This window comes from Canis lupus, chromosome 19, assembly GCF_011100685.1.
Source record: "Canis lupus familiaris isolate Mischka breed German Shepherd chromosome 19, alternate assembly UU_Cfam_GSD_1.0, whole genome shotgun sequence".
Taxonomy (NCBI): Eukaryota; Metazoa; Chordata; class Mammalia; order Carnivora; family Canidae; genus Canis; species Canis lupus.
Window position 1 is genome coordinate 3,981,306 of NC_049240.1, and position 25,781 is coordinate 4,007,086.

A 25,781-nucleotide genomic window follows, 5' to 3' on the forward strand; every position below is an offset into this window, starting at 1 on the left:
GGGGAGAGCATGAGGGCAGGACGAGAGGCCTTGTCTGGGGCCTAGTCTGGGGCTTAGTCTGGGGCCTAGTCTGGTCCAGCCACAGCATCTCCCGGGCAGCAAGGCCGCCTGCGTGTCCTGGGGGGCGCCCTGGTGCCCAGGCCCCTCGGAGGCACGACCCACGGTGAGCGCACATCTTCCCCAAGCTGCTGATTGAGTCAGTTCCACGAACTGGTCACGCACACGGGAGATCACTGAGTGGGCCCGGGAGCTGCTTCCACGCTGCACTCCCGCCTGCCTGCCTGCTGAGCACACATTCATTGGTTGATTGATTGATTTTTATTATTATTTTTAAAGATTTTATTTATTTATTCATGAAAGACACAGAGAGAGAGAGAGAGAGACAGAGACCCAGGCAGAGGGAAAAGCAGGTCCCTGCAGGGAGCCCGCTGTGGGACTCGATCCCAGGACCTGAGTCAAAGGCAGATGCTCAACACTGAGCCACCCAGGGGCCCTATTTTTAACTCTTTGAGACCCCTCCATGCTGTTTTCCAGAGTGACAGCCCCAAGTTTGCACGTGTACCAACCGTGTAGTATACGTTTTTAAGTTTTGAAAATTCTGGGAACTTAATCATATAGGTCATGTGTATCACAGTCCTGAAAGGAGGCACTCCCGGAGCCTCTGTCCTTCCTCTTTTTTTTTTTTTTCTGGCTGAACAGCCTATCCCTTTAGGATCTCATCTTCAGGAAACAACTCCCCAGACTATTTTCCAGGGCCTCGACTGCCCCTGGATTCCTTGAGGTACCAGTGGCACACCCAATAGACACGGCCAAACCCAAACTCCTAAACCTCCTCCCTAAGCTTGTCCTCCTGTGTTTCCTGCAAACTTCCAAGTTCTGAGGCTCCCTTTTCTCCCCTCTCCCACACCTAGCATCCCACGCGGGTCTGTTGCTTGGACGGCCTTTGACCCCTTGCATTTGATGGAATCCCAGGTGTCCTAACGGTGAAACCTCTCGGTGCCTCCATGTCCTCTCGTCTTTATAAGGGGCTGCCAATAACAAAACGGTCGTTGTGGGAGTTACGGGAGTCGGTAAGGCGTGATGCCTGTTGCTGCACAGCAATCTTCAGGACCTCGAGATGAAAGTGCCCCTGATTATCTCTTATTGTTGCGGTGGTTCAGGAATGCGGGCCTTGCTCTGCCCAGCAGTTCTGGGGTGGGTCTCCCTAAAGGCTGAGCACCGCTGATGCTCCCCTGGCGTCTGTCTCCCTGGTTTCCCTGCATGGTGGCCTCAAGGCAGCCAGACTTCTTATAGGGTGGCCGGAGATGCCCAGAGCCAGTGGCCCAGGACAGGCCTGGGGTGTGTAACTGAGCTCCCAAGTCCTGCTCTACTTGTGCAGAGGAGCAATCACGAAACCCTATGTGGGTTTAAGAGAAGGAGGTATAAACTCTGTGCGTGGAGGCCGTGAAAAACTCATGGGCTTGGGGCACCCGGGTGGCTCAGCGGTTGAGCATCTGCCTTCAGCTCAGGGCGTGACCCCAGAGTCCCGGGATCGAGTCCCACATCAAGATCCCTGCGGGGAGCCTGCTTCTCCCTCTACCTGGGTCTCTGCCTCTCTCTTTCTTTCATGAAGAAATAAATAAAAAAGGAAAAAAAGAAAAGCAAAACCTATGGGCTTTTTAAAAAACATCATAATAAGTGACCATAAAAATGTTTTTTGCCATTTGGATGATCCAGTGTGTCTCTCATGGCCCAGTAATTAAAAGACTTCCTCAGGGAAATCCCTGGGTGGTTCAGTGGCTGAGCGCCTGTCTTCAGCCCGGGGCCTGATCCTGGAGACACGGGATTGAGTGTGTCTCTCATGAATAGATAAATCTTTTTTTAAAAGCACACACACTAGAAAAAAGATTCACCAAAGAAGGTGAACTTCTCCAATATATGAAGTATTCCTACAAATCAGTAAAAAGGACAAAGGAAACAGACAATTCAACAGAAAAGAAAATACAAATGATCATTAAAAAGATGCTTAACCCTATTCACAGTTGAGAGAAAGGCAATTTTTCACCCAGTGATTTGCAGAGATCAAAAACTTCGGTGACAGCCTGCATCGGGGAGTCTAGAAACACTTTCCACTGCCAGTGCGACGTCTGGGGAGGGCAGTTGGAAACCCCACTCGCAAATGCAGACTTCATCCAGCAATGTCACTTCCAGGAATTTGCCCTTCAGACGTATTCACACATTTACAAAATGATTTCTGTAAAAGGTTATTCATCTCAATATTGTAATAGTAGAGGACTGGAAACAACCCAAATGTCCACCAGCAGAGGGAAATCTAAATTACGATCAACTTAAAGGAATTCCATGAGGCCTAAGAGAGAAATGATGCTTACGTGTCCTAAGATGTCCTCATCCTCAGGTATTTTGTTGCTATGCCCAGAAACCACAAATTCGTGATCATGACTCTTTGTGGTGGAAGAGCCAGAGCTGAGCGGAGTGGGGAGGAGACTTCATCGTTACTCATCTGTACATGGCCCAAACATTGAACCATGTGAATATACTTCCTATACAAAAGTCTAATTTTTAAAAAGCCCTATTGTCATATTTTACAGATAAACAGAGCTCTCAAAGGATTGAGGAGCCAAGAGAAGTAATGAAATTAAATGCCTTTGTATACTCTGTTATTTCTATGGAATGAAGAACAATATGAAAATCCACCTTTTGTTTTAGTACTAAAAGAACGCTCCAAGACTTCAAGAAAAATAGACAAAATCTTCCATAACTATTTAAAAGTATAAATATCTAATAGCATTAGAGCACAAAACTCAAATAATTTTAAGTGAGAAATTTCACAGGACTCAAATGTCTGAAAAACAAATACGGAAATGACAGATTACGGGAATCGAACTTTTGGTACATGCAAATTAAAGGAATCCAATAATCCAAAAAATAAGACTTGAAAACATTCCTTTTAAAAACATCTAGTTACGTACATGAGTGCAGTGCGTAGCCCTAGGGGAGAACCATACTAACTGCTTCAGGAAATTAAATTTCTGAGCTTGACCTAATCAACTTGTATTTAATTAGTCTCTGTCTCCTCGGGATTTTCACCCTGGCAGGTCTCCAATCCATGTTCTCCCGCCAGCGTCCCAGCAAAGACTTTCTTTAGGCTCGGACGCTGCCGTGCCTGGCCACCAGGCCTCCATTCCCCCGCGCCCTTCCTAGCACCACTGGAATTTCTAGCATAAACCCGACGGTCCCAGTCACCACCTTGCTTCAACACTCTCATTAGTTACCCAAAGCTCAAAGGCTTTCACGTGGCTACTCTTTTCTCCCTTCTCTTCAAAATTCCTTTGCCCCCAAATGTGGAAATTGCCTATTTGATCTTTTTTATTCTTATTTTTTAAGCTATTGATTGGTCTTGGGCTGGGCATCTGACTTTAGCCAGGCCAAAAATAGTCCACCCCAGATATTTTAACTTGGGATTGACAATCAGTTCATCTCTCTGAACGTCGGCAGCATACAAAAGTTCAGACGCAGGCAGTGGCCACATTTTCTGCCATCTGAACCAGAAAAGGGGAGAAAAATCCAGTTGTAAGAGAGAAAGAATGAGGATGTGCAGAGAAGCTTAAGCCCAGAGTTAGGAAACTGGGTACCCAATCCCAGCATTTCTTAGAGTCCAGCTGCATCCTTGTCCCGGAGTCCAATAGGATGAGTCAGACTCCTCCCGATAAATCCTCCCCTAATGGGAGCTACACCACACCCTAGGTTGACAGCCTCATTTCCTGTTGTTCTGACCAGCTCTTCATTGCCCTGCACTCGCTACCCTGCATCAAAGTCAAAACATGGCTCCATGCTGTGTGCTCACTGTCCTAAGTATGATTACATTTACCATATTATATTGTAGAATTCCCAGGTGTTTACACAGTATTTTGCAAGTTCTTCAAGGACATCGTCTTAATCATTTATGTCGCTCACTGCCCAACACAACTGGAAAACACATAGCAGATACTTGACAACCGTTGGACAAATCAGGTTATTCCAATCAATTAACTCTTGCCACAAAGGCTCTAGCAAATTTGCCCTCAGAAGACCTGACCAACTTATTATCTTAATAGCTGATACGAAAGCAGTCTTTCATGAATAATATGATTTTGTGTTTGAGCAGGAGAGTAACTGACATGTGAAATAAATGCACTGGGTAAAGCAGTATTGACTTCAGAGGCCCAAGTGCCAACCCACACTTTTCCTAAAGGGCCTGAATCAGTAAAGGTGAATGTAGAAATTACAATCTTATACCTACAACAGAATTCCTTCTTTTTTGTCATACAATTTATAATTATTCATTTCGTTTTGCCTTTTCTAAGTCTGGGGATGTCAACAATTCTTATAGTATTCGTTGGCCCTGAAGTACTCTTCAACAAGCTGATTACTTAGCCATACAAATGAAAAAAAATCTACCCTTATCAGCTAATTTTAGTATTTAGGGTTTTTTTCTGAAAAGTTCTTTAACCCTAAATGTGTTTCCAAATAGATTTGTTTGTTTCTAATGTATTATATATACTTTACCTGGAAGCCAGAGGGGAAAAGAGATTTTTTCGTTTTGCTCTGTAATCATCCTAATAATCAAACAAAGGGAATGAAATACAATTTCTTTATGGCAAAGCTGGTTTATTGAACTTCGTAAGGGAAATGTTACAGTGACACTATTCCACAACGAAATTATTTAACTTCAGATTTCATGAAGAAATATATTAGCAATATACTGTCAATAAAGCATCATCATTAATAGCTAACTACATATAGATTCTGGATTAACTTCCTTCAGTTGTTCTCAAATTAAGACTTTTCCAAAACATATCTGATGTTTTCAATTAAATGTCACAGCTAAAATAAATTCACACAGGAGTTACAAAACATGTGACTTGTGCTTTAAAAATTTATAATTATTTGTTTGATAGCCACCATTCTGTAAGTGATTTCTCAACAATGAAGTGTTTTATAAATATTTTGGAAAATATCTAAAACCTCTATCCCCATTCAACTGATAAGTATGCTCTTTTAAAAAATAAAAACATATGTAGAAAAAATTAAGAGAGTAAATCATTACAAATGAGATACAAATATTTTAAAATTAATAAATATTAAAGTGAAAAAATAAGTTCTTTTACAGAACTGTAAAGGATACCTGTATTAAGTTCTTACAAAAAGAAATAAAGTTAAATTATTTTTTTAATCATTATTAACAGCACTTAAAAACATAAATGCACTGGGAAAGTTTGTAAACTTTCTTCTCACACTTTAGAAAATGTTTTAAAAGCAATAAACGGATTCCCTTCTTTAAAAAACTGTTACACTCACCACAATTAGCACAGTTGTCATTGTTTTTTACTATAAAAATAGTTACAAATCAACAATTTAAATTAAAACCATTTTAGCATAAGAAAAATGGATTAATCTCCCTAAACACAGATAAAGCCAACTTGTTTTTCCTTAGGCTCTAATATTTAAAACTGAATAATTATTTCTTTCAGTTAGTTCATTTAATAGCATTATCTTGTTTTTATAATTATTCAGTTAGGATCACCATAATGATTAAATAAAAATCTTAAACTAGATTACATATTTGAATTCTCACATTCTGAAAATATTGTTAAGTATAATCATCTTTTGGCTTATTTACCTCTAAAATTATCAAGGACAGCAATCTATCAGAATTAGTGAATGTGTGCACTTCAGTTAAGGTTCATGGCTTACATTCCATTCGTGTAATAGCTTTGTATACAAGCTTACTATTTTCTATGTGCAAAGTCTTAAAATCAAAATAAATTTTTGGGGTAAGAAACTTCTTGTACTATTCTTTACATCACTAAGAGAGACAACGTATTTCTCAATATCTTATTTATTTTTCATACCAAGGAGGAATAGCTTGTTGGGACCATAAAATTTAAAGATTTTAAAAACTGGTATGCTACAACACGATACTATTACAGAAATATATGTAGACTCCTAGCAATCAGAGGTGTGCCTTCAGAGCTACAATCCAAATAGAAGTTGATTTGTTAACTCAACCTTCCAGTCATTGAATTGACTGACCGTGGCGGGGAGAGCAAGAGATACTATGCCAGACCCACAGTTTGAGATTACAGAAGCTAAGAATAGGTCTCCTTTTGTAGCCAGGAATCACATTTATCTATTCTCCCCCCAAATTACAACTCCTCCAATGCTTTCAATTTGTTTTTTACTAAAGATACCAAAATATAAAGCACCTTATTATGTCACTTCATTTAAAGTCAGACTTATTTTTGCATATTTTAATAGAATTTAGTAAGAAAACAAATTTTTTCTAACAATAACAATGACTTCTGTAGATCTGACTGATAAATCAATTAGAAATATCAAGCACGTGGAATCACTGGAAGTCATTCTTTATACACTGAGAACCAGAAAACATTCTATGCCTTCTCCTCCCACTGAAACTAAAAATCATCTTGGCTCTAACATGTACCAATAATAATGCAATTAAATACATCAATAATACGAAGAAAGAACTTTAGGGAGAGGCAAATACCAGTTTTGTCCTATTGAGAATGCTTCCCATTCAAAGGACATACCTAGTAGGTATGTCCTATACCCTTTTATTTCTTTTCTATCCCTGGAACACAGGAATGAACAGTGATTTACTCCTAAAATACCATCATGCTCTCATTTGAAGCCTCCTTCACTGGGCTCTCAACGGGAAGATGTTCTGATTCATCCTACCTTTGCTTCATTTTCAACCTCACGTGAAAACCAACTTTTGCCCTGTGTTGTCATAATGACAAACTTAATTAAGTAGATACAAAATACAAAAATTAGCATGACAATGATAAACAGTATAATGTCAGGATGATCCATTATATTTGAGATTAAATCTTATGACTTATCACTGTCATACTTCAAAAGTATTTCTCTAGTCAAAATTAGATAGTATAATAAAGACTGTTACTTAGCACCAGCATGTCATTGCAGGCTTTGGTTCAGGCTTCAGAATAATTCCGTTATCAGGGGGTTGACTAAGCATTAATGGTTTGTGGCTCTTAAGTTTATGAGCCAAGGTCATAAATATAGCTTCCACATGGTCATTATCATTGGGGTTTTTCGCAGAGGTTTCAAACAAAGGCATACTGTGTGTGTCAGCAAATTTTTGTGCCAAGTCTGTAGGTACTTGAATGGCACTTCTCAAGTCACATTTATTTCCAACGAGAATCCGTGGTATGTCACTGGCTAGCAAATGCTGTTTGCATTCTTCTATCCAAGATGGCAGGCTATGAAAACTAGCCATGTTGGTCATATCGTACACGAAGACAACAGCATGTACATTTCTGTAATAGTGCTGGACCATGCTCTTTCTAAATCGTTCTTGTCCTGCTGTGTCCCACAACTGGATCTGAAAATGGAAAAAAAAAAAAAAGAGAAAACTGAAAATTTCATTCCAATTATACTTATGAGATTTTTGATCAACTCTGCATGGTCTTTAGTAATTCTTAAATTACACTTTGATCCTTCTATAGTGCCTTTTCAGTGTAATTTGTGGGACCCAAACTTCATGATACTAGTTACTTCATAATTAATGCAAGTGTCAGAACAAATATTTCAATTCAGCACTTAAATTTTAGTAAGTCAAATTTGTTTGGGTGAAATTATACCTCAAAAACAGATTTTAGGGCAGCCTGGATGGCTCAGCAGTTTAGCACCTCCAGGGATGGAGTCCCATATCAGGCTCCCTGCATGGAGCCTGCTTCTCCCTCTGCCTATGTCTCTGCCTCTCATGAATAAATAAATAAAATCTTTAAAATCTAAAAAAAAAACAAAAACAAAAAAACAAAAAAAAAATCTGACATTTTTATTTAATATTTTAAAATCATTTTTTTAAAGATTTTATTTATTTATTTATTAATGAGAGACAGGGAGAGGCAAAGACACAGGCAGAAGGCAGAGTGAGAGCCCGATGTGGGACCCAATCCCGGGACTCTGGGATCACCCCTGAGCAGAAGGCAGACACTCAACTGCTGAGCCACCAGGCGTTCCTGAATGTCAGATTTTAACAAACATATTAAGCATCTAATTCCTGTAAATCTGGTTACTATATGCCCTTCTCCACCTTCCACTAGACTAACTTAAAATAGTAGACGTAGGACAGATGCTATGAGTCATTAGGTTTATTAGTCCTCAAACCAATATATACAGACCTTCTATGAAATCCCCCTTGAAAATCTTAAAAGGCTAGAAAATCATTTATTTAACCTAAACATGTCTACCAACAAGACTAGTCCAGTATCTCCTAGTTGAAATACAGGGGGCGGGGTGGGGAGGATTGAGGAAAATAATATCTAAAGCTAAGTATAAGTTATGTGTCATGATTCTCTGAATTACCCTTTTGTTTGCTTCCTAAAAAAGTTAACTGATGGGGGTGGAAAAGACTAGAGGTAGATCTGATTAGATACCTTTTTTTTTTTTTTTTAATTTTTATTTATTTATGATAGTCACACAGAGAGAAAGAGAGAGGCAGAGACACAGGCAGAGGGAGAAGCAGGCTCCATGCACTGGGAGCCCAACGTGGGATTCGATCCTGGGTCTCCAGGATCGCGCCCTGGGCCAAAGGCAGGCGCTAAACCACTGCGCCACCCAGGGATCCCTGATTAGATACCTTTTGATAAAAGACTTGTACTATCTACAAGGAAGCCTCAACTGGTGATTTTTCAGAGTGACACAGAGTAGAAGGAAATGTAGATGGCCCACAAAGTAGGATATAATAGAGTGCTCAGAATATGGCAGCACATGGTTAAGTCCTCAATGAAGATGTAATAATGAATAAATACATTTTAAAAATGTGATTAGAGATGAAAATATTGATCACAAATCTCTTCCATGGTACCTTAATTAAAAAAAAAAAATGTTTTAAAATAATCTCTACAGCCAGTGTGTGGCTTGCACTCACAACCCCAAGATCAAGAGTTGCGTGCTCTTCTACCTTGGATTTAATCAGCTCTGAGCGGTTTTTTTGGTAGTTCCTTTTAAGACCAAGTTTCTCCATTTTCTTAACATTCTCCCTTTCTTTCTAATTAACATAAACCAAATTTTGCTCCAGGTGGAAATATAAAATACTATATAAACCTGATCTCTCAGGCTCCCCTGGAACTAAGGGAGGCCAAATGACAGTTCTAGCCAATAATTTGCAGACAGTCTTTCAGGGGGTTTTCCGGGAAAACTATGGATATGTGATTTTTAAAAGACAGAGCATTTGGCAGGCGCCTTTTGCACCTCTCTCACTGCACCCTTTCTGCCTGGAATGGGATATAATGACTGGGAGTTCAGCAACTATCTGCAGAGCATGAAGAAGAAAGAGACACAGAATAGCAGAAGTCTACATAAACCTTGAATCTTGCTGCCTCGGGTCTCCTTAGAACATGAGAAAAATAACAGCTTACCCTGGTTAAATCATTATAGTTGAATCTCTTAGATGTAGCTGCATGGCATCCTAAAATTACTTACCATGCATACTGTTTAAACCTTTACCCCTTACACTCACATGTACTCACTAAATCACAAGGTTTTGCCTCAATGCCTTCCTAGAAACCATGTCACAAAATAAATTATCATAAAATGCCCACCGTGTGATGTAGGCAACATAAATGGCAGACAGGCTGTAAAGACTCCATATCATATATATCAGAGGTAGAAGCAAACAGTTGTCAGCAAAGCAAACTAAGTACTAACATCTAAGACTATCTAAATCAACAAGTATTTACTTAATGCCTACTACATGCCAGAGATGACTGTTACACCTCTAGGCCTTAGCTTCTTCAACAGTGAAAGTAAAATTTAGTTTCAGACCCTCTAAAATAAGCACTCATAGACTAGCTGCAATGAGTGTGCAAAGAGCTACTGAAGTGCTTAAAATACTTTAAAAATACAACTTTCCTTTAAAAACATAAAACTTTCTTACCCCAACTAACAGATTAAGAATACTCAACATACAATTAAAAATGCTTCTGTAGATATCAAAGCATACTACACAAAGCTACAATAATCACACCGTGTGCTACTGGAATAAGATTAGATGTATAGATCAACAGAACAAAACTCACAGTCCAGAAATAACCCCATACAGCTACGGCAAACTGATTTTCAACAAGAGTACTAACACAATTCAGTAAGGGAAAGAATAGTTATTTTAACAAATGGTTCTGGGATAACACACAAAAAATTAGGTTGGACCTCCTACCTCACACCATATATAGAAACTTATTCAAAATGGACAACAAATCTAAAGAGCTGAAACTATAAAATTCTTAGAAGAAAACATAGGGATAAGTATTTGTGACCACACTGGGTTAGACAATGGTTTCTAAGATATGATATTTAAAACACAAGTAATCGGGGGATCCCTGGGTGGCTGAGCAGTTTAGTGCCTGCCTTTGGCTCAGGGTGTGATCCTGGAGTCCCGGGATCGAGTCCTGTGTCAGGCTCCCTGCATGGAGCCTGCTTCTCCTCTGTCGGTGTCTCTGCTTCTCTCTCTCTGTGTCTCTCATGAATAAATAAATCTTAAAACAAAAAAACAAAAAACACGCGGATCCCTGGGTGGCTCAGTGGTTTGGCGCCTGCCTTTGGTCCAGGGTGCAATCCTGGAGTCCCGGGATCAAGTCCCACATCGGGCTCCCTGCATGGAGCCTGCTTCTCCCTGTGCCTGTGTCTCTGCCTCTCTCTCTCTGTCTCTCTCATTAATAAATAAATAAAATCTTAAAAAAATAAAACACAAGCAATCAAAGAAAAAATAGACAAATTGGACTTCATCAAAATTAAAAATGTGTGTTTCAAAGAATATTATCAAGAAAGTGAAAAGATGACTCACAGAATAGGAGAAAATACCTGCAAATAATATCTGGTAGGGGTATACCATCCAGAATATTTAAGACCTCTTATAACTCAATAATAAAAGGACATATGAACCAATTAAAAAATTGGTAAAGAATATGAATAGACATTTCTCCACAGAAAATATACAAATAGTCAATAAGCACGTGGAAAGAGGCTCAACATCATTAGCCATCAAGGAAATGCAAATCAAAAACAAAACAAAAACAAAAACAAAAAAACCAAATACCACTTTATACTCACACTAGCAAGGCCTAAATTAAAAAAAAAAAAAAATGGATGGACGATAAGAAGGGTTGGTGGAGAAAATCTGGAACCCTCATACATTGCTGGTGGGGATGCAAGATAGTACAGCCACTTCAGAAAACAGTTTGTCAATTCCTCAAAAAGTTAATCAGACTATGACTTCCCACAAAAAGGAATAAAGTACAGATACGTGCTACCACAAAGATGAACCTCCAAAATGCACTGCATGAAAGAGGCCAGACACACATTCTATGGTTCCATTTACATAAAGTATCCAAAACAGAGAAATCTATAGAGATGGAACATGAGAGGTTTCACTTTGGAGTGATGGAAGTATTTTGAAACTAGATAAAGGCGTGGTTATACAACATTATGAATACTAAATGGAATTGTTTACTTCAAAATAATTTTATGGGATCCCTGGGTGGCTCAGTGGTTAAGCATCTCCTTTCGGCCCAGGTCATGATCCTGAAGTCCTAGGATCGAGTTCCGCATCGGGCTCCCTGCATGGAGCCTGCTTCTCCCTCTGCCTGTGTCTCTGCCTCTCTCTCTGTGTCTCTCACGAATAAATAAATCTTTAAAAAAAAATAAAATAAAACAAAATAATTTTGTGTTAATTGAATTTCACTTCATAAATTATTTTTAAAAAACATAAAATGGATTTGCTGTATGACCCAGTAATTCCACTCCCAGGTATGTACCAGAGAGAACTGAAAAGACATATTCACACAAAAACTGGTACACAAATGTTCCTAGCAGGAGTATTCGTAATAGCTAAAAGGTAGAAACGACCCAACTATCCATCAACTGATGAAGGAATAAGCAAAATGTATGTCCATATAATGGAGTATGATGCAGCCATAAAAAGGAATGAAGTACTGATACGTGCTACAACATGGATGAATCTAGAAAATATTATCTTAAGTGACAGAAGCCAGACACCACAGGCCACATATTGTTAAGATTCCAAAAAAAAAAAAAAAGATTCCATGTGTATATGAAATACCCAGTATAGGCAAATCCAAAAGCAGACTGGTGAGTGCCAGGGTTGAGGGAAGGGGAGGAATGGGGAGTGACTGTTAAAATGGGTTTGGGGTTTCTTACTGGAGTTCTGGAATCAGATAATGATGACAGTAAATATACTAAACCTTGCAAATATACTAAAAACCAATAAATTGTATATTTTAAAAGAGTATATCTGATGGCCTGTGAATTATATCTCAGTTTTTTAGAGTGACAAAACAAAACAAAACAAAACAAAACAAAAAAACCCACTCCAAACTGTATCTTTAACATTTAGAAAGATATTTGGGAAATATTTTAGATGACCTATATAAAAGCTAGCCAAAGAAACTGGAGCTGATCTCTTCTCTTTTCTCTTTTAAGAACATTCCTCTATAGCTCAGGTATTCATTCAAAAACCATTTCATCAATGAAAAATGATTTATGATGTTTTAAGCAAAGAATATTTATAAGTTAAAAATAGATAAATGATAAGTACCCCCCCCCCCAAAAAAAAATGAAAAGTACCCAAGGAAATAATACGAAAACATTAATCACGGTTGTCTTTAAGGTAATTTCTCTGCTTATTTCTACTTTTCTGTTTTCTGTAACAAGCAACCACTTCTTCTATAAAAACAAACTAAACTTAAAAAAATAATAATTACACAGAATTTAGACCTGCCTCAAAGAGCTGCAAAAGTCCTCCATAAAAGTGGTGATGATGAGACTGCTTATCCCTAAGAAAACTGTTGGTTTGTTTTAGGATGAGACGGACTCAACAATACTTGGCTTTCCATCAGTCCTGTTCAGAACTATGCATTCTACTATATCAAGACTTCCCGGAAACAAGAGGTATGAAATAGTAACTCTTCACAGTTTACCAAAAACCTATACAAGTAAATACTAAGTTAATGAGGCATTCACAAAGGATTATTTAAGAAGAAGCTTCAGGTGCCTGAGTGGCTCAGTCAGTTAAGCGTTTGCCTTCAGCTTAGGTCCTGGGATCAAGTCCTGCACGGGGCTCCCCATTCAGGGGCGAGTGTGTTTCTCCCTCTCCCTCTGCCCCTGCTCTGTTGCTCACTCGCTCAGTCTCTCAAATAAATAAAATCATTAAAAAGTAAAGACAAAGAAACTTCAAAATTTCACTCAGAAAATTGCTGAAACAACGAAGGCTCAGCAAGGGGGCTAGGGAAGGAGCAGAGAGACTCAGCAAAGAAAGGACAGGACAAGTGATAAAAACAGCACCAGCCTTAAAAGACAAGAGAAAATTCTGACCAAAAGAGAGACAGATAGGGAGATACTAAGGGGACAACGGTACCCCGTGATAGCATAGAAAAGTCCTGAAGTTAGCTTTAAGTAGAATGATACATACGTGTTTAAAAAAGGGGAATAACACTCTGGAACCTAAGGAAGTGACATGCCTTTGTTTGGTTAAATGAGGAAGTATTTTCAGAGCAATTTTTCCCAATTTAATAATGTTTAGTGGAAAATGGTTAATGCATGCTCCCACAGATATTACCCCCATTTTAAACATTATAAGGACAACATAAAATATACCTCAATATTATTTCACAAATCTCTACTTTAAATTCCAATATGAAGTTCCAACAAAAACAGCAACCTAGTTATTTGCTAAATCCCAACAGTAGATTCTTATTGTTGGTATAATAAGCTCTTTTAGATTTATTAAAAAAAAAAAAGATTTTATTTATTTATTCATGAGAGACACAGAGAGAGAGGCAGAGACATAGGCAGAGGGAGACGCAGGCTCCATGCAGGGAGCCTGAACATGAGACTCAATCCCAGGTCTCCAGGATCAGGCCCTGGGCTGAAGACGGCACGCAACTGCAGACCTACCCGGGCTGCCCTTTTAGTAGTTTTATTACCAAAATGAGGAAGTGATCTGGCCAAACTAAATACTATTTTTGCTTGACTCAAAATGATAAAGGTATTAACCCAAATGATCTTCCTTCTTTGACCACCTATCAAATTTCCATTAGTTTCTCTTATCACCTCAATACTGGATGTCCAGAGGAGCCTACCAGTGGATCTCTGTTTCCATACATTCCATATGGATCCCCCGAGTACTACATAGTTTAGAGACTGAGCTAGATACTCAAAGAAGTCTATGGCATTACTAGACATGGATCCTGCTCTGAATAAGACTGAATAGGATGATAAAAGAGATAGAGACACCTACATAATACTGTGAGGAAAGAGATCATGTAAAGACTCAGGTAAGGTGCTAAAGGGAGTCCACAGAAGGAAGAAACAGGATGGAGAAGGAGAGGGGCAGCCCGGGTGGCTCAGCAGGTGAGCGCCGCCTTCAGCCCAGGGTGTGATCCTTCAGCCCAGGGTGTGATCTGGGAGACCCGGGATGGGGATTGGAGTCCCACATCAGGCCCCCTACATGGAGCCTGCTTCTCCCTCTGCCTGTGTCTCTGCCTCTCTCTCTGTGTCTCTCATGAATAAAGAAAATCTTTAAAAAAAAAAGAGAGAGAGAGAGAGAGAGAGAGAAGGAGGGATCAAATATTTTTGATAGACGCACTGAGTTTAATAAGGAAGAATGACATGTGGTGAAATATGAGCAGAGGGGATATTCCAGGCCCAGTAGGGCATGCAAGGGAAACCACAGGGATCAGCAAATAAGCAGCTGGACTATAGGTACTTGAAGGAAATTAATGGGGAAAAAAAAGTTTGAAAAGCAGTATGGAGCAAGATGAAGGAAGTCCTACATTCATTTTAAAAGTTGGAATTTTGGGAATCCCTGGGTGGCTCAGTGGTTTAGCACCTGCCTTGGGCCCAGGGCGTGACGCTGGAGTCCCGGGATCGAGTCCCACATTGGGTTCCCTTCATGGAGCCTGCTTCTCCCTCTGCCTGTCTCTCTGCCTCTCTCTCTCTGTCTCTCATGAATAAGTAAATAAAATCTTCAAAAAATAAATTAATTAATTAAAGTTGGAATTTTACAATAGAATGGAGAACTACCCAGGGCATCTGAGGCAGGGCACAGAGATCTCCCTAAAGTGCAACACTAATCTGGCATTTGGGCAACAATGTACCAAAAAAGGTCATTGCCAACTGGGGATGAGAGAGGAGTTGGGTTGCTGTAACAGTTCATAGGGAGGTAAAAAAAGACCTGAACCAGGACTTTGAAGAAAGGATGGATGAGAGAATCATGCACATAGAGAACCAACTGGATGTAGGGATAAAAGAGAGGGACGAGGCCTTGAGGATAAAGAGGACACCATGATGCCAACCTAGGTGATGGTGATGTGGGGAGAAACAGGAGAAGCAGATATGCCAGGGAAGATGAACTCACTTTAGACATTCAAGGCAAAGGAGGGATTATCCAAATAGCCATGTCTAGAAGACAGTGGGAAATGCAGAGTGACTTGAGGAGGGGAGTGGGCTAAACAAAGATTTGGAAGTTACCTTCATGGATTGACAACTGTCATCAAGAGACTACCAAAGGAGAGACTGTAGACAGAAAACCAGGTCAAGGGGCAGTCTGAATCTCACTCTAGATTCATTCTCAATCGCTGCCATATTTATCTTCCTAAAACACTTGGTTTTGTTTTTGTTTTTTGTTTTTTTTTTAAGATTTATTTATTTATTCAGAGAGAGTGAGAGAGAGGCAGAGACACAGGCAGAGAGAGAAGCAGACTCCATGCAGGAAGCCTGACATGGGATTCGATCCCGGGACTCCAGGATCACACCCCGGGCTTCAGGCGGCGCTAAACTGCTGCACCACCGGGGCTGCCCAACACTTGGGTTTTTTACCATGCATACAAAATGAAACCTAGACCCTCTAGCTTTGTTTTTCAAACTCTTCACAAATGTTGCTACCAACACCTTCACCTTCTTCCCGCTTGCTACCTTTCCACAGGAACCTCTGATCCTGCTGGAGCATCCTGCTGATGGTCCTCTTCAGAAAAGCCCTCCGTCTATGAAACCTCGCCTAGCACTCCAAACACATGATTCCTCCACCCACAACCAAACAGTAACCTGGCACTCATTCAGTGCCTGGTTTTGCTGGTCATCTTTTTTTAGGTATATAAACCTTACCCCAATCCAGGACAGCAATTCATCTATGCGCTCTATCAGGGTCAGCAAACTTTTTCTGTAAAGTGTAAGAATAGTGAATATCTTAAGACTTTGTGGGCCTACCAGTCTTGGTCACAACTATTCAACTCCCGTTGCAGCACAAACGCAAGCACAGAATGTAAAGTCATGGGGCATGACTGTGTTTCAAAACTTCATTTATAAACGCTAAAATCTGAATTTCACATAACTTTCACCTGTCATGAAATCATATTCTTATGATTTTTCCCAAACCATTTTAAAAAGTGAAAGTCATTTTTAGCTTGCAGGCCATTAAAAAAAAAAAAAAAAAACTGGCAGCAGGCCATGATTGGCCCTCAAGCATAGTTTGCTTAACCCCCTATGATGTTATCAAAATTCTTTGTGACTGACAAAAAATGTCATCTTTCCTGCAACTACTCCTTAAATATTTGTTTTACCAATGTGGGGACAGGTCCTGATTACGTTCCTTTAGTTAATATTAACATCTTGTATTTAACATGGCAAAATACCTCTATGATTGATAAGCAAGCCATCCCAATGTTCAAATAGAAACTGCTGGCCCCTGATGAGAAGACAGATTAAATGCAACATGAGGCTGTCATCATGCTGTTGGTGTCTGCCATTGTCATATGCTTGTATAAAAGGAATACAGCGAGTTATCCTGGGGATACACATACAAAGAAGGAGCATAAGGATTAGGGTTGAGAGTCTTAATTTAAAAATCAAATGTGTTTTTATTTAAAGAATCCAGTCTATAATTTTATTCAACTTCCAAAACTCTGCAAATAAGATTTTCCTTTTTCATCCATATATATATGGTACTTAGACGAACAAATCTAGACTTCATTACATTTTATAGAACGTTTTCACTGATTCTGAAAGGGTAGTGCCCTAAGACATGCTCTCTGAAAAACTTCCAGCCCACAATTAAAAGCATTTAACATATGACTCCTGGGTGGCTCGGTCCATTGTGTCCAACTCTTGATTTTGTCTCAGGTCGTGATCTTGGGGTACTGGGATGGAGCCCCAAGTTACACTCCCTGCTCAGCAGGGAGTCTACTTGAGATTCTCTCCCTCTGCCCAACCCCCACCACGTGTGCACATGTGCATGCATTCTCTCTAAAATAAATAATCTTTAAAAAAAAAAAAAATCGGAAAGCCCGGGTGGCTCAGTCAGTTAAGCAACTGTCTTTGGCTCAGGTCATGATCCCAGGGCCCTGGCATTGGTCATACTGGGCTCCCTCTGCCCCCTACTCATGCTCTCTCTCACTCTCTCAAATAAATAAATGTAATCTTAAAAAAAAACTTAACACAGTATCTCAGCTTTACCAAACAAATAATATTTTTTTTGGTCTAGAATGTCATTTTATTCATAAAGTAACATAAAACTTTCCAGTCTTCACTTTAAGATGAAAAATGAAGACATGTCATTTCAGATAAGGCTAAAAATTTTCCAGAAAGAAAGTATGTATGAATGTTGCAGCAGCACTTAAGATGTATCACAGGTTAACAAAGAAAAAGCAGAAGTAGCACATGAAATAAACTATATTCACTTCAGTTTTTTAAAGACACTAGAAAATAGTTTGCTTTTTTAAAAAGATTTTATTTATTTGAGAGAGAGAGAGAAAGAGCATGAGTGGGGGAGGGGGCCGAAGGAGAAGCAGATTCCCCACTGAGCAGGGAGCCTGACTGGAGGTGGGGGCGGGGGAGCAATCCCAGGACCCGGAGATCACGACCTGAACCAAAGGCAGCCCCTTAACTGAGCCACCCAGCACCCCTAAAAATATTTTTTTTTTAAGATGTTATTTATTTATTCATGAGAGACACAGAGAGAGACAGGCAGAGGGAGAAGTAGGCTCCATGCAGGGAGCCCGACATGGGACTTGATCCCAGAATCCCGGGATCACGACCTGAGCCAAAGGCCAACACTCAACCACTGAGCCACCCACATGCCCCAGTTTTTTTTTTTTTTAATCTCAAAATATTTCTGTAAGAGTCTTTTCAACCACAATAAAAATCTTTCAAGTCTTAAAAGCTGGAGGTACAAGTCAATGGCTAACCCTTAAGAAGAAAAAAACTCAGCATCCAGGTCTCCATCAACCAAACAGGTTAAGCTAAAGCTCAAGAGGAATAATCCCAGAAAAAAATATTTTCTCCTTACTCCTCTCAACCAGAATAAACTCTATGCTTCCAGATTGATCATATTTATGGTTCTGGTTTACTTATCACTGCCAACACTTACCCCAGTAGTTAAGTATTCAACTTAGATACTGGACATGTTTTATATTTTTTCAATGAAAACATCTCATTGGGGATCCCTGGATGGCTCAGTGGTTCAGCGCCTGTCTTCGGCCCAGGGCATGGTCCTGGAGTCCCGGGATCGAGTCCCACGTCAGAGCTCCCTGCATGGAGCCTGCTTCTCCCTCTGCCTGTGTCTCTGCCTCTCTCTCTGTTTCTCATGAATAAATAAAATCTTAAAAAAAAAAAAATCTCATAAATTTGCAACTCCTCCCGTTTCATTTCCCCCTACTTACATCTTTAAAATCATGCTTTTAGGGGAGTTTCTCTCACCCTCAGTTGTCTAAACCCTACTGTGCCTCTACTTCACACTCTGGTGCACAGGCACAGAAATGATGGTGCCAAAGACAAACAAGGATGTTAATCCACCAAGGAAGAAGAATCTTTTTAAGATTACCAATTATGAACCAGGTGCTTCATGTATGTTGGTGTGTAATCCTCTCATCTAATCTCATCTCATCTTATATGGTGTTATCCCAATTTTTCAGAAAAGTAGTCTCTGAAAGATTAAAGAGCCTGCCTAAGGACCAGAGTAACCAAACACCCCAGTTCACCTACGACTGAGGGGTTCCTGGGATGTGGGACTTCCGGGTTTAAAACTGAGACAGTCTTGGGCAAAACTGGTCACCCACCTAGGGACACATCGCCCATATCCTCACCCTTTCATCGGTTCAGATTCAAGCTAAATCTGCTGGACTCCGGAGCTCACGCCCTTCCTCCCGGGTCTCCTGCCTTCCCCACACTAACTTCCTTCTCAAACCCCAGAAGCCTCATTATGTGCTTCACACCCTCAGGATTCTGGGCCTCCCCTAATTCTAATGAAAAAGATTCCGGGGGAAAAAAAAAATAGATTCCGTTCTCTTCTTATTCTGTCTTTTCTGTTGTAATATACACAGATCTTTCTTAACTTCCTGATACAGTGTTCCCAAAGCACCATCACACTGGCAGCCTGGATGGAATAATAAAAAAATTAAAACATAAAAGGCAAAAGGGCCGGCCTGTAGAACTAGATGAACATCCTAATATAAAGCAAAAAAGTAGGGGCGCCTGAAGGGCTCAGTAGTTGAGCACCTGCCTTTGGCTCAGGTCGATCCCGGAATCCAGTCCCACATCAGGCTCCTGCATGGAGTCTCCTTCTCCCTCTGCCTGTGTCTCTGCCTCTCTTTGTGCGTCTCTCATGAATAAATACTTAAAATCTCTAAAATCCACAAAGCAGACAGTAAACGCGGTATAAGGAGGCAGGGCGTTTCCTGGGGTCTGTATGTCCCGGGGACGTGGAGTCAGCGAGGGCCGCGGGCCAGCGGGGTCCGGAGGGAAGAGGCGCGTCTGAGGTTCACACGGGCGGAGGTGCCGGCCCGTCACCGTCCTCATTCCCGCCCTCGGAACTCTGGCCTGGCCTGGGGCCTGGGGCCGCCTACCTCCTCCTCCAGGACCCGAGCCCCAGGGAAGAATTAGGGACCGGGAGGCGGAGGCGCTAAGACGACGCTTTCTGGAGAACCGAGCAGGAACTACCACGGATACAGTAGTTCCGCCCGAAGATAGATTTTTCTGGACAATTCCGTGTCCTACAGAAACGTGAACACCTGCACGCAGGGCGCACCTAACTGCTTCCTCGAAGGCCGCAGGACCCGGCGGCCTAACCAGCGACCGGCCGTCTCTTACACGTTTCCCGCCTGAGGACCTCCAGGCTCCTCCTTCGGCCTTGGTTCGCGGCCTCCCGACGGCGGAGACGCTGCCAGCGAGCGCGGACCCGGCCACCGGCTACCGCGCCCGCAGCCGCCGCGCCCTTCCCAAGCTACAAGCGGCATTTAAGAAATAAATAGGATAAAAGTCGCCCGAATAAACCGCGGGTCCGGGGAGTTTGCAGGGCTCGCCTTGCACGGCCGCCCCGCGCAGATCCTTCCAATCTGCACCCGCAGCCTCCACCTGGGCTTCAGGGAACACGGGCGAGGCGCCACCGCGGGCAGCCCCACACCCGCCCACCTTGATGCGCCCCCCGTGCGGCGGGGACCCGGACCCCGGGCACGCCCCCGCGCCCACCTTGACCCGGACCCCGGGCATTCCTCCCCCCCCGCCCGCCCACCTTGATGCGCCCCCCGCGGCTCACCTTGACCGGGCCCCCGGGCACGCCCCCGCCCACCTTGACCAGGCTCCCAGGCATCACCCCCCACCCCCCCACCTCGACCCGGCAGCCCCCCCCGCTCACCTTGACCCGGCCCCCGGGCATCACCCCCCCCGCCCACCTTGACCCGGCAGCCCCGCCGCCCCACCTTGACCCGGCCCCCCGGCAGCCCCCCGCCCCCCCCCACCTTGACCCGGCAGCCCCCCACTCCGCCCACCTTGACCCGGCCCACGGGCATCCCCCCGCCCCCCCCCACCTTGACCCGGCAGCCCCCCGCACCTTGACCCGGCCCCCCGGCAGCCCCCCCCGCCCCCGCTCACCTTGATGCGCTCCCCGTCGATCTCCACGGCTCGTTCTCGGAAATCCACCCCGATAGTAGCCTCCGTGCGGTCGGGGAAACGGCCGGCGCAGAAGCGGTAGGTCAGGCACGTCTTGCCCACGTTGGAGTCGCCGATCACGATGATCTTGAAGATGCGGGAGCGAGCCGGCGGCAGGAACCCCGCGGCCCCCGACACCGCGCCGCTGGACGACAAGCTCGCCTCCAGGGACGACTCCATCTCCGAGGCGGTTCCCGGGACCCGCCCCGACCCGAGGCGGCGGAGGAGCGGACACGCGCACACGCCCCGATGACGCCACCGCCAGGCGCGCGCCCTGCCAGCCCGCCCGCCCCGCCCCGCTGCGCTGCGACACGGCGGCCGGGCCCCGCCCCCTCAGCGGCAGCGCGCCTGCGCAACGCCCGGCCCCGCCCCCTCAGCGGCAGTGCGCCTGCGCACCGCCCGGTCCCGTCCCTCAGCGGCAGCGCGCCTGCGCCCCGCCCCTCAGCGGCAGCGCGCGTGCGCCCCGCCCCGCCCCGCCCCGCGCGGCTGTAGCGCCCAGCGGCTTCGCCGCGATGCTCCTTGCGCCCGCCCCCGGCCCCGCCCCGCCCCCGCCGCCCGGGGCTGCCTGGAAGGGCGCGGGCGCTGCTGGGGCTGGACGGCGGGTGCACAGGGCCGGCCCGGCCTAGCCACGTCCGCGGGTCCCGCCCCCGCCGGAGGAGGCCGCGCAGTCGCTCTGGGGGCGCGGAGGGGAAGAGGGACCGCCCGCAGTCTCTCGCGAGAGTGCCGATGAGCGGGCGGGGGCGGGGCCGCAGGAGGCTCGGGGGCGGGGCTTAGGGCGGGGGCGGGGCCGCAGGAGGCTCGGGGGCGGGGCTTAGGGTGGGGCGGGGCCTCAAGAGGCGGGGCGGGCTGCGGGGCTGCGCTCGGCCTCCGGGCCCCTGGACGGCGACGCTACGCCGCTGGAGGCGAGCGTCGGGCCCGGCGGACTCGGGCAGCCCCAGGGCTCGGGCTCGGCCGGCGCTTGCTTGTCGGGGAGCAGGTGCGGGCTGGAGGCCGCCTCCCGCCTCGGCCACGGGAGGGACCCAGGTGCCCGGGGTTCGTCCGGCCGCAGCCGCACGTGACACCTGGGCCACTTAGGGCCGTTGAACCAGGTGGTTACCGGGCGGCCTCCCTGCAGAAAATAAAACCCATCGTGCGCCTTGGCCGGGCGACCGGGCCTAGCCGGTCGGGGTGGATAAGACTGCGTTTCTTCTGTCTGAGCCCGTGTTGATGCTGCTGGTGAAGTCAAGGGCTAGGAAACGAGAACGTGGCCGGCGTTTAAGTGAGGGGAGATGAGCTGCGGAGATGCGGTGCTTATTCCAATAGGTAAAATGCAGATGGAGTCCGTCGGGGGGCACGTGGGTGGCTCAGTTGGTTAAGTGTCTGCCTTTGGCCCAGGCCATGGACTCAGGATCCAGCCCCATGCTTCTCTCTCTCCCTCTGCCGCCCCCCTTGCTTGTCTGCTCGCTGTCAAATAAAATCCTTTAGGGCCTCCTGGGGGGGCTCAGCGGTTGAGCGTCTGCCTTCAGCCCAGGCCGTAACCCAGGGGTCACGGGATCGAGTCCCGCATCGGGCTCCCTGCATGGAGCCTGCGTCTGCCTCTGTCTGGGTCTCTGCCTCTCTGTGTGTGTGTGTCTCATGAATAAATAAAATCTTTGAAAAATGAGTGAATGAAATCTTTTTTAAAAAATGAAAATGTTAAAAAAAAAAATGTAGTCAGAGGAAATTAGCTGTAGAACCCGAGGGTGCCCAGAATTAACAGGAATTTGTGATAGCCTTAATATACAGCTTCTGTTGTGGTACAAAAACATACAGTCACTAATATACCAAGTGATGTTAATCAGGAAAAAAAGTTTACTCACCTGGTTGAATGTGTGTGACAATTACATTGATTGGGTATCCTGTTAGAGAAACTAGAACACTGTGTGTCTGTGAGGTCGTTTCTATGAAGTCTGACCGTCCCAGGTACTATTAGAGGGCCTTGGAGTGTGTTCCTCTAGTTAACTCTGCCTATCCCATTCAAAGGAGAGAAGCTGAAGACTTAGAACAAAAACCAGTTGAAGAATTCAAAGCTCTGCATAATCAAGTAATTGGAAAGGATGAGTGGGGGAAAAAAAAAAAGATTCGACATCTTTCTATCCTAAGAGCCTTGCTCTTTTGTATTCTAGCTTTTTCAGTTTTGCTCTTACTAAACTATCAGAAATTCATTTTCTTGTGTTTATCCAAATCCTGTTCATGAAACTTTTCTTGATTACTTCAGAATGTACTTCGCTTTATCCTAAAACTAATAACATTTTGGGGGTATTGCTTATTTGGCCTTTGGATACTATTACCTTCACTGTTTAAGTTTCATAATGATGTGTTGTCTCCTACCAGCCAGATTGTCAGCTCTTGACTACTGATGGAAAGCTCATTGTTTTTCAGCAAACGAATAAATTAATGAAATGAGAAATTTCTCTAAAGTGTGTCAGTTTGAACCCTTTACTAATTATACACATTTCAGCACAATTTAAATAGAAGAAATACTTTAGACACTTGACACTGTTATGCAGAGTTTTGTATTTTCAGCTTGCAGTTTGAGAGACTGTGTGTGACCAACATATATGCCACTCTTCTTAACTGAATAATCCCAGAACCTCCGGGTTGGGTATTTGGAAATTCTACTGTTGGGAAGAATGGATGGATCACGCAACCCTATTTTCTGAGAATTCATTTTGTCCTTGGAATTCTTCACTACTTGCTGTCACTACCACTTGACCTCAAAGTATAAGCATGTAACTTTTTCTTAATACTTTGCAACATAGCTGAGAAGAGACTAAATTTGAATTTTTAGCAACATAACTTAAACTGGAACATTAGAAATGGTTTAGGGTACGTATTTAGATTTATAGATTTATAATTTATTTAGAGTATTTGGATATATATTTTAAGATACTTTAGGATTTTATTTGTTTATTCATGAGAGAGAGAGGCAGAGACACAGACACAGGCAGAGGGAGAAGCAGGCTCCACGCAGGGAGCCCAATGTGGGATTCAATCCCGGATCCCCAGGATTAGGCCCTGGGCCAAAGGCAGTGCTAAACCGCTGAGCCACCTGGGCTGCCCTAAAATACTTTTCTAATAGGAAAAATGAAAAGGGAGTTAACTCAGAGTCAAAGGGACTTTTTTTTAAACTAAGCTCTACATCCAGTGTGAGGCTTGAACTCATGACCCAGAGATCGAGTCACATGCTCTACTGACTGAGCCAGCCAGGCGCCCTCAAAGAGACTTTTTTTTTAAGATTTTATCTTTTTATTTGAGAGAGCAGAGAAAGGAGGAGGGACAGAAGGAGAGGAAGAAGCCGACTCCCAAATGAGCAGGGAGCCCAACACCAGGCTCGATCCCAGGACCCTAGGATCATGAGCTGAAGGCAAAGTTTAACGAAACGTTTATCCAGGCACCCTGGGGAATTTCAAATATAAGAGAATATTATGTATAATTCCATGTGTTCATAAAAATATCTTATTGAGCACCTACCACATGAAAAACAGGCACTATATGAGTTGCTAACGATAATGTGGTTAACAAAAAGACCCAGTTTATGGAATTTGTTTAACAGAATACTAGAGATAAAGGGGGTTGGTACCTCTAACTCCTGCATTGTTCAAGCTTCCACTATATATCTTATATGTGTTGTAGTATGATATTACTTGAAGGTAAACTGTAAGTTAAAGATTCATATGGTAAAACTTAGAACAACAGGTACAATAATAAAACACAGAAGTATAGCTAAGCAGCCAACAGAGAAACTAAAATGGAATACTACAAACTAGTTCAAAAGAAGACAATGAAAAATAAACAAAATGTAGACAACCAATAGAAAACAATTTATCAAAAATTAAATTAATTGTAAATGGTCTAAACATGCAATTAAAAGGAAGACATAGGGATCCCTGGGTGGCGCAGCGGTTTGGCGCCTGCCTTTGGCCCAGGGCGCGATCCTGGAGACCCCGGATCGAATCCCACATCGGGCTCCCTGCATGGAGCCTGCTTCTCCCTCTGCCTATGTCTCTGCCTCTCTCTCTCTCTGTGACTATCATGAATAAATAAATAAAATCTTTAAAAAAAAAAAAAAAGGAAGACATACCTCTCTAAATAAAAAAGCAAGGCCTAATTATGTACTACTGCTTACAAAAAAAAAAAAAGGCATCAACAACCTAAAGCCACAGGTAAGTTCTAAGTAAAATGATGGAAAAATATAAGTAAATAGAATAAAGCTGGAATATCTACTAATGTCAAAGTAGACTTTAGGGAAAGGAATTTGGCCTATCTTCAGGACAAGAGATAAAAGGGGACATTTCATAATATAAAAAGGTCAATTCATCAAGAAGATGTAGCAACAAAACTTAAAATTACATGAAGTAAAAACTGACAGAAGAGAAATAGACAAACCCAAAATTAGAGCAGGGATTTCAATATTTCCTTCTTGGTATTTGATAAATACGTAGATTTTTAAAATCTGTAATGATAAAGAAGACTTTAACTATATTATCAACCAATCTGACCTAATTGATAGAGAAAATTACATGAAACAGTAGGAGAATACACATTTATTTCAGAATGCACATGGAACATTCACCAAGATAGACCATAAACTAGAAGATTTCTTTTAATTCTCAATAAATTTAAAAATAACTGACAATTATATCAGTCAAGGTCCAGTTAGGAAATAGAAACCACATAGTAGTTTAGCCATGTAATTTTTTTAAAGATTTTATTTATTCATGAGAGACAGGCAGGGACAC

The 25,781-nt window shown here is 43.1% G+C and overlaps 1 protein-coding gene and 1 long non-coding RNA gene across 2 annotated transcripts in view; one reads left to right on the forward strand and one right to left on the reverse strand.

Moving 5' to 3' along the window:
* Nucleotides 1-4,621: 4,621 nt before the first annotated feature.
* On the reverse strand, nucleotides 4,622-21,273 carry RAB33B (RAB33B, member RAS oncogene family). The gene is made up of 2 exons (XM_038564595.1): nucleotides 20,965-21,273; nucleotides 4,622-7,405 (listed from the first exon to the last, which is right to left on the reverse strand). Exons 1-2 carry the CDS (start codon nucleotides 21,199-21,201, stop codon nucleotides 6,965-6,967), a joined length of 678 nt encoding a protein of 225 aa, XP_038420523.1. The 5' UTR covers nucleotides 21,202-21,273; the 3' UTR covers nucleotides 4,622-6,964.
* Nucleotides 21,274-21,938: 665 nt separating this feature from the next.
* The window catches only part of LOC111091093, a 33,828-nt gene continuing 29,985 nt past the window's right edge, over nucleotides 21,939-25,781 (forward strand). The window contains exon 1 of the long non-coding RNA XR_005373884.1: nucleotides 21,939-22,323. This is a non-coding gene — a long non-coding RNA (uncharacterized LOC111091093). The remainder of the gene's footprint in view (nucleotides 22,324-25,781) is intronic.

Bases quoted from the DNA above. Each gene is read 5' to 3' on its own strand.
- RAB33B (XM_038564595.1), bottom strand. From the start codon at position 21,201: ATGGAGTCGTCCCTGGAGGCGAGCTTGTCGTCCAGCGGCGCGGTGTCG. The intron at 7,406-20,964 runs GTGAGCGGGGGC...TTCCATTTTCAG, and splicing joins TCGACGGGGAGCGCATCAAG to ATCCAGTTGTGGGACACAGC.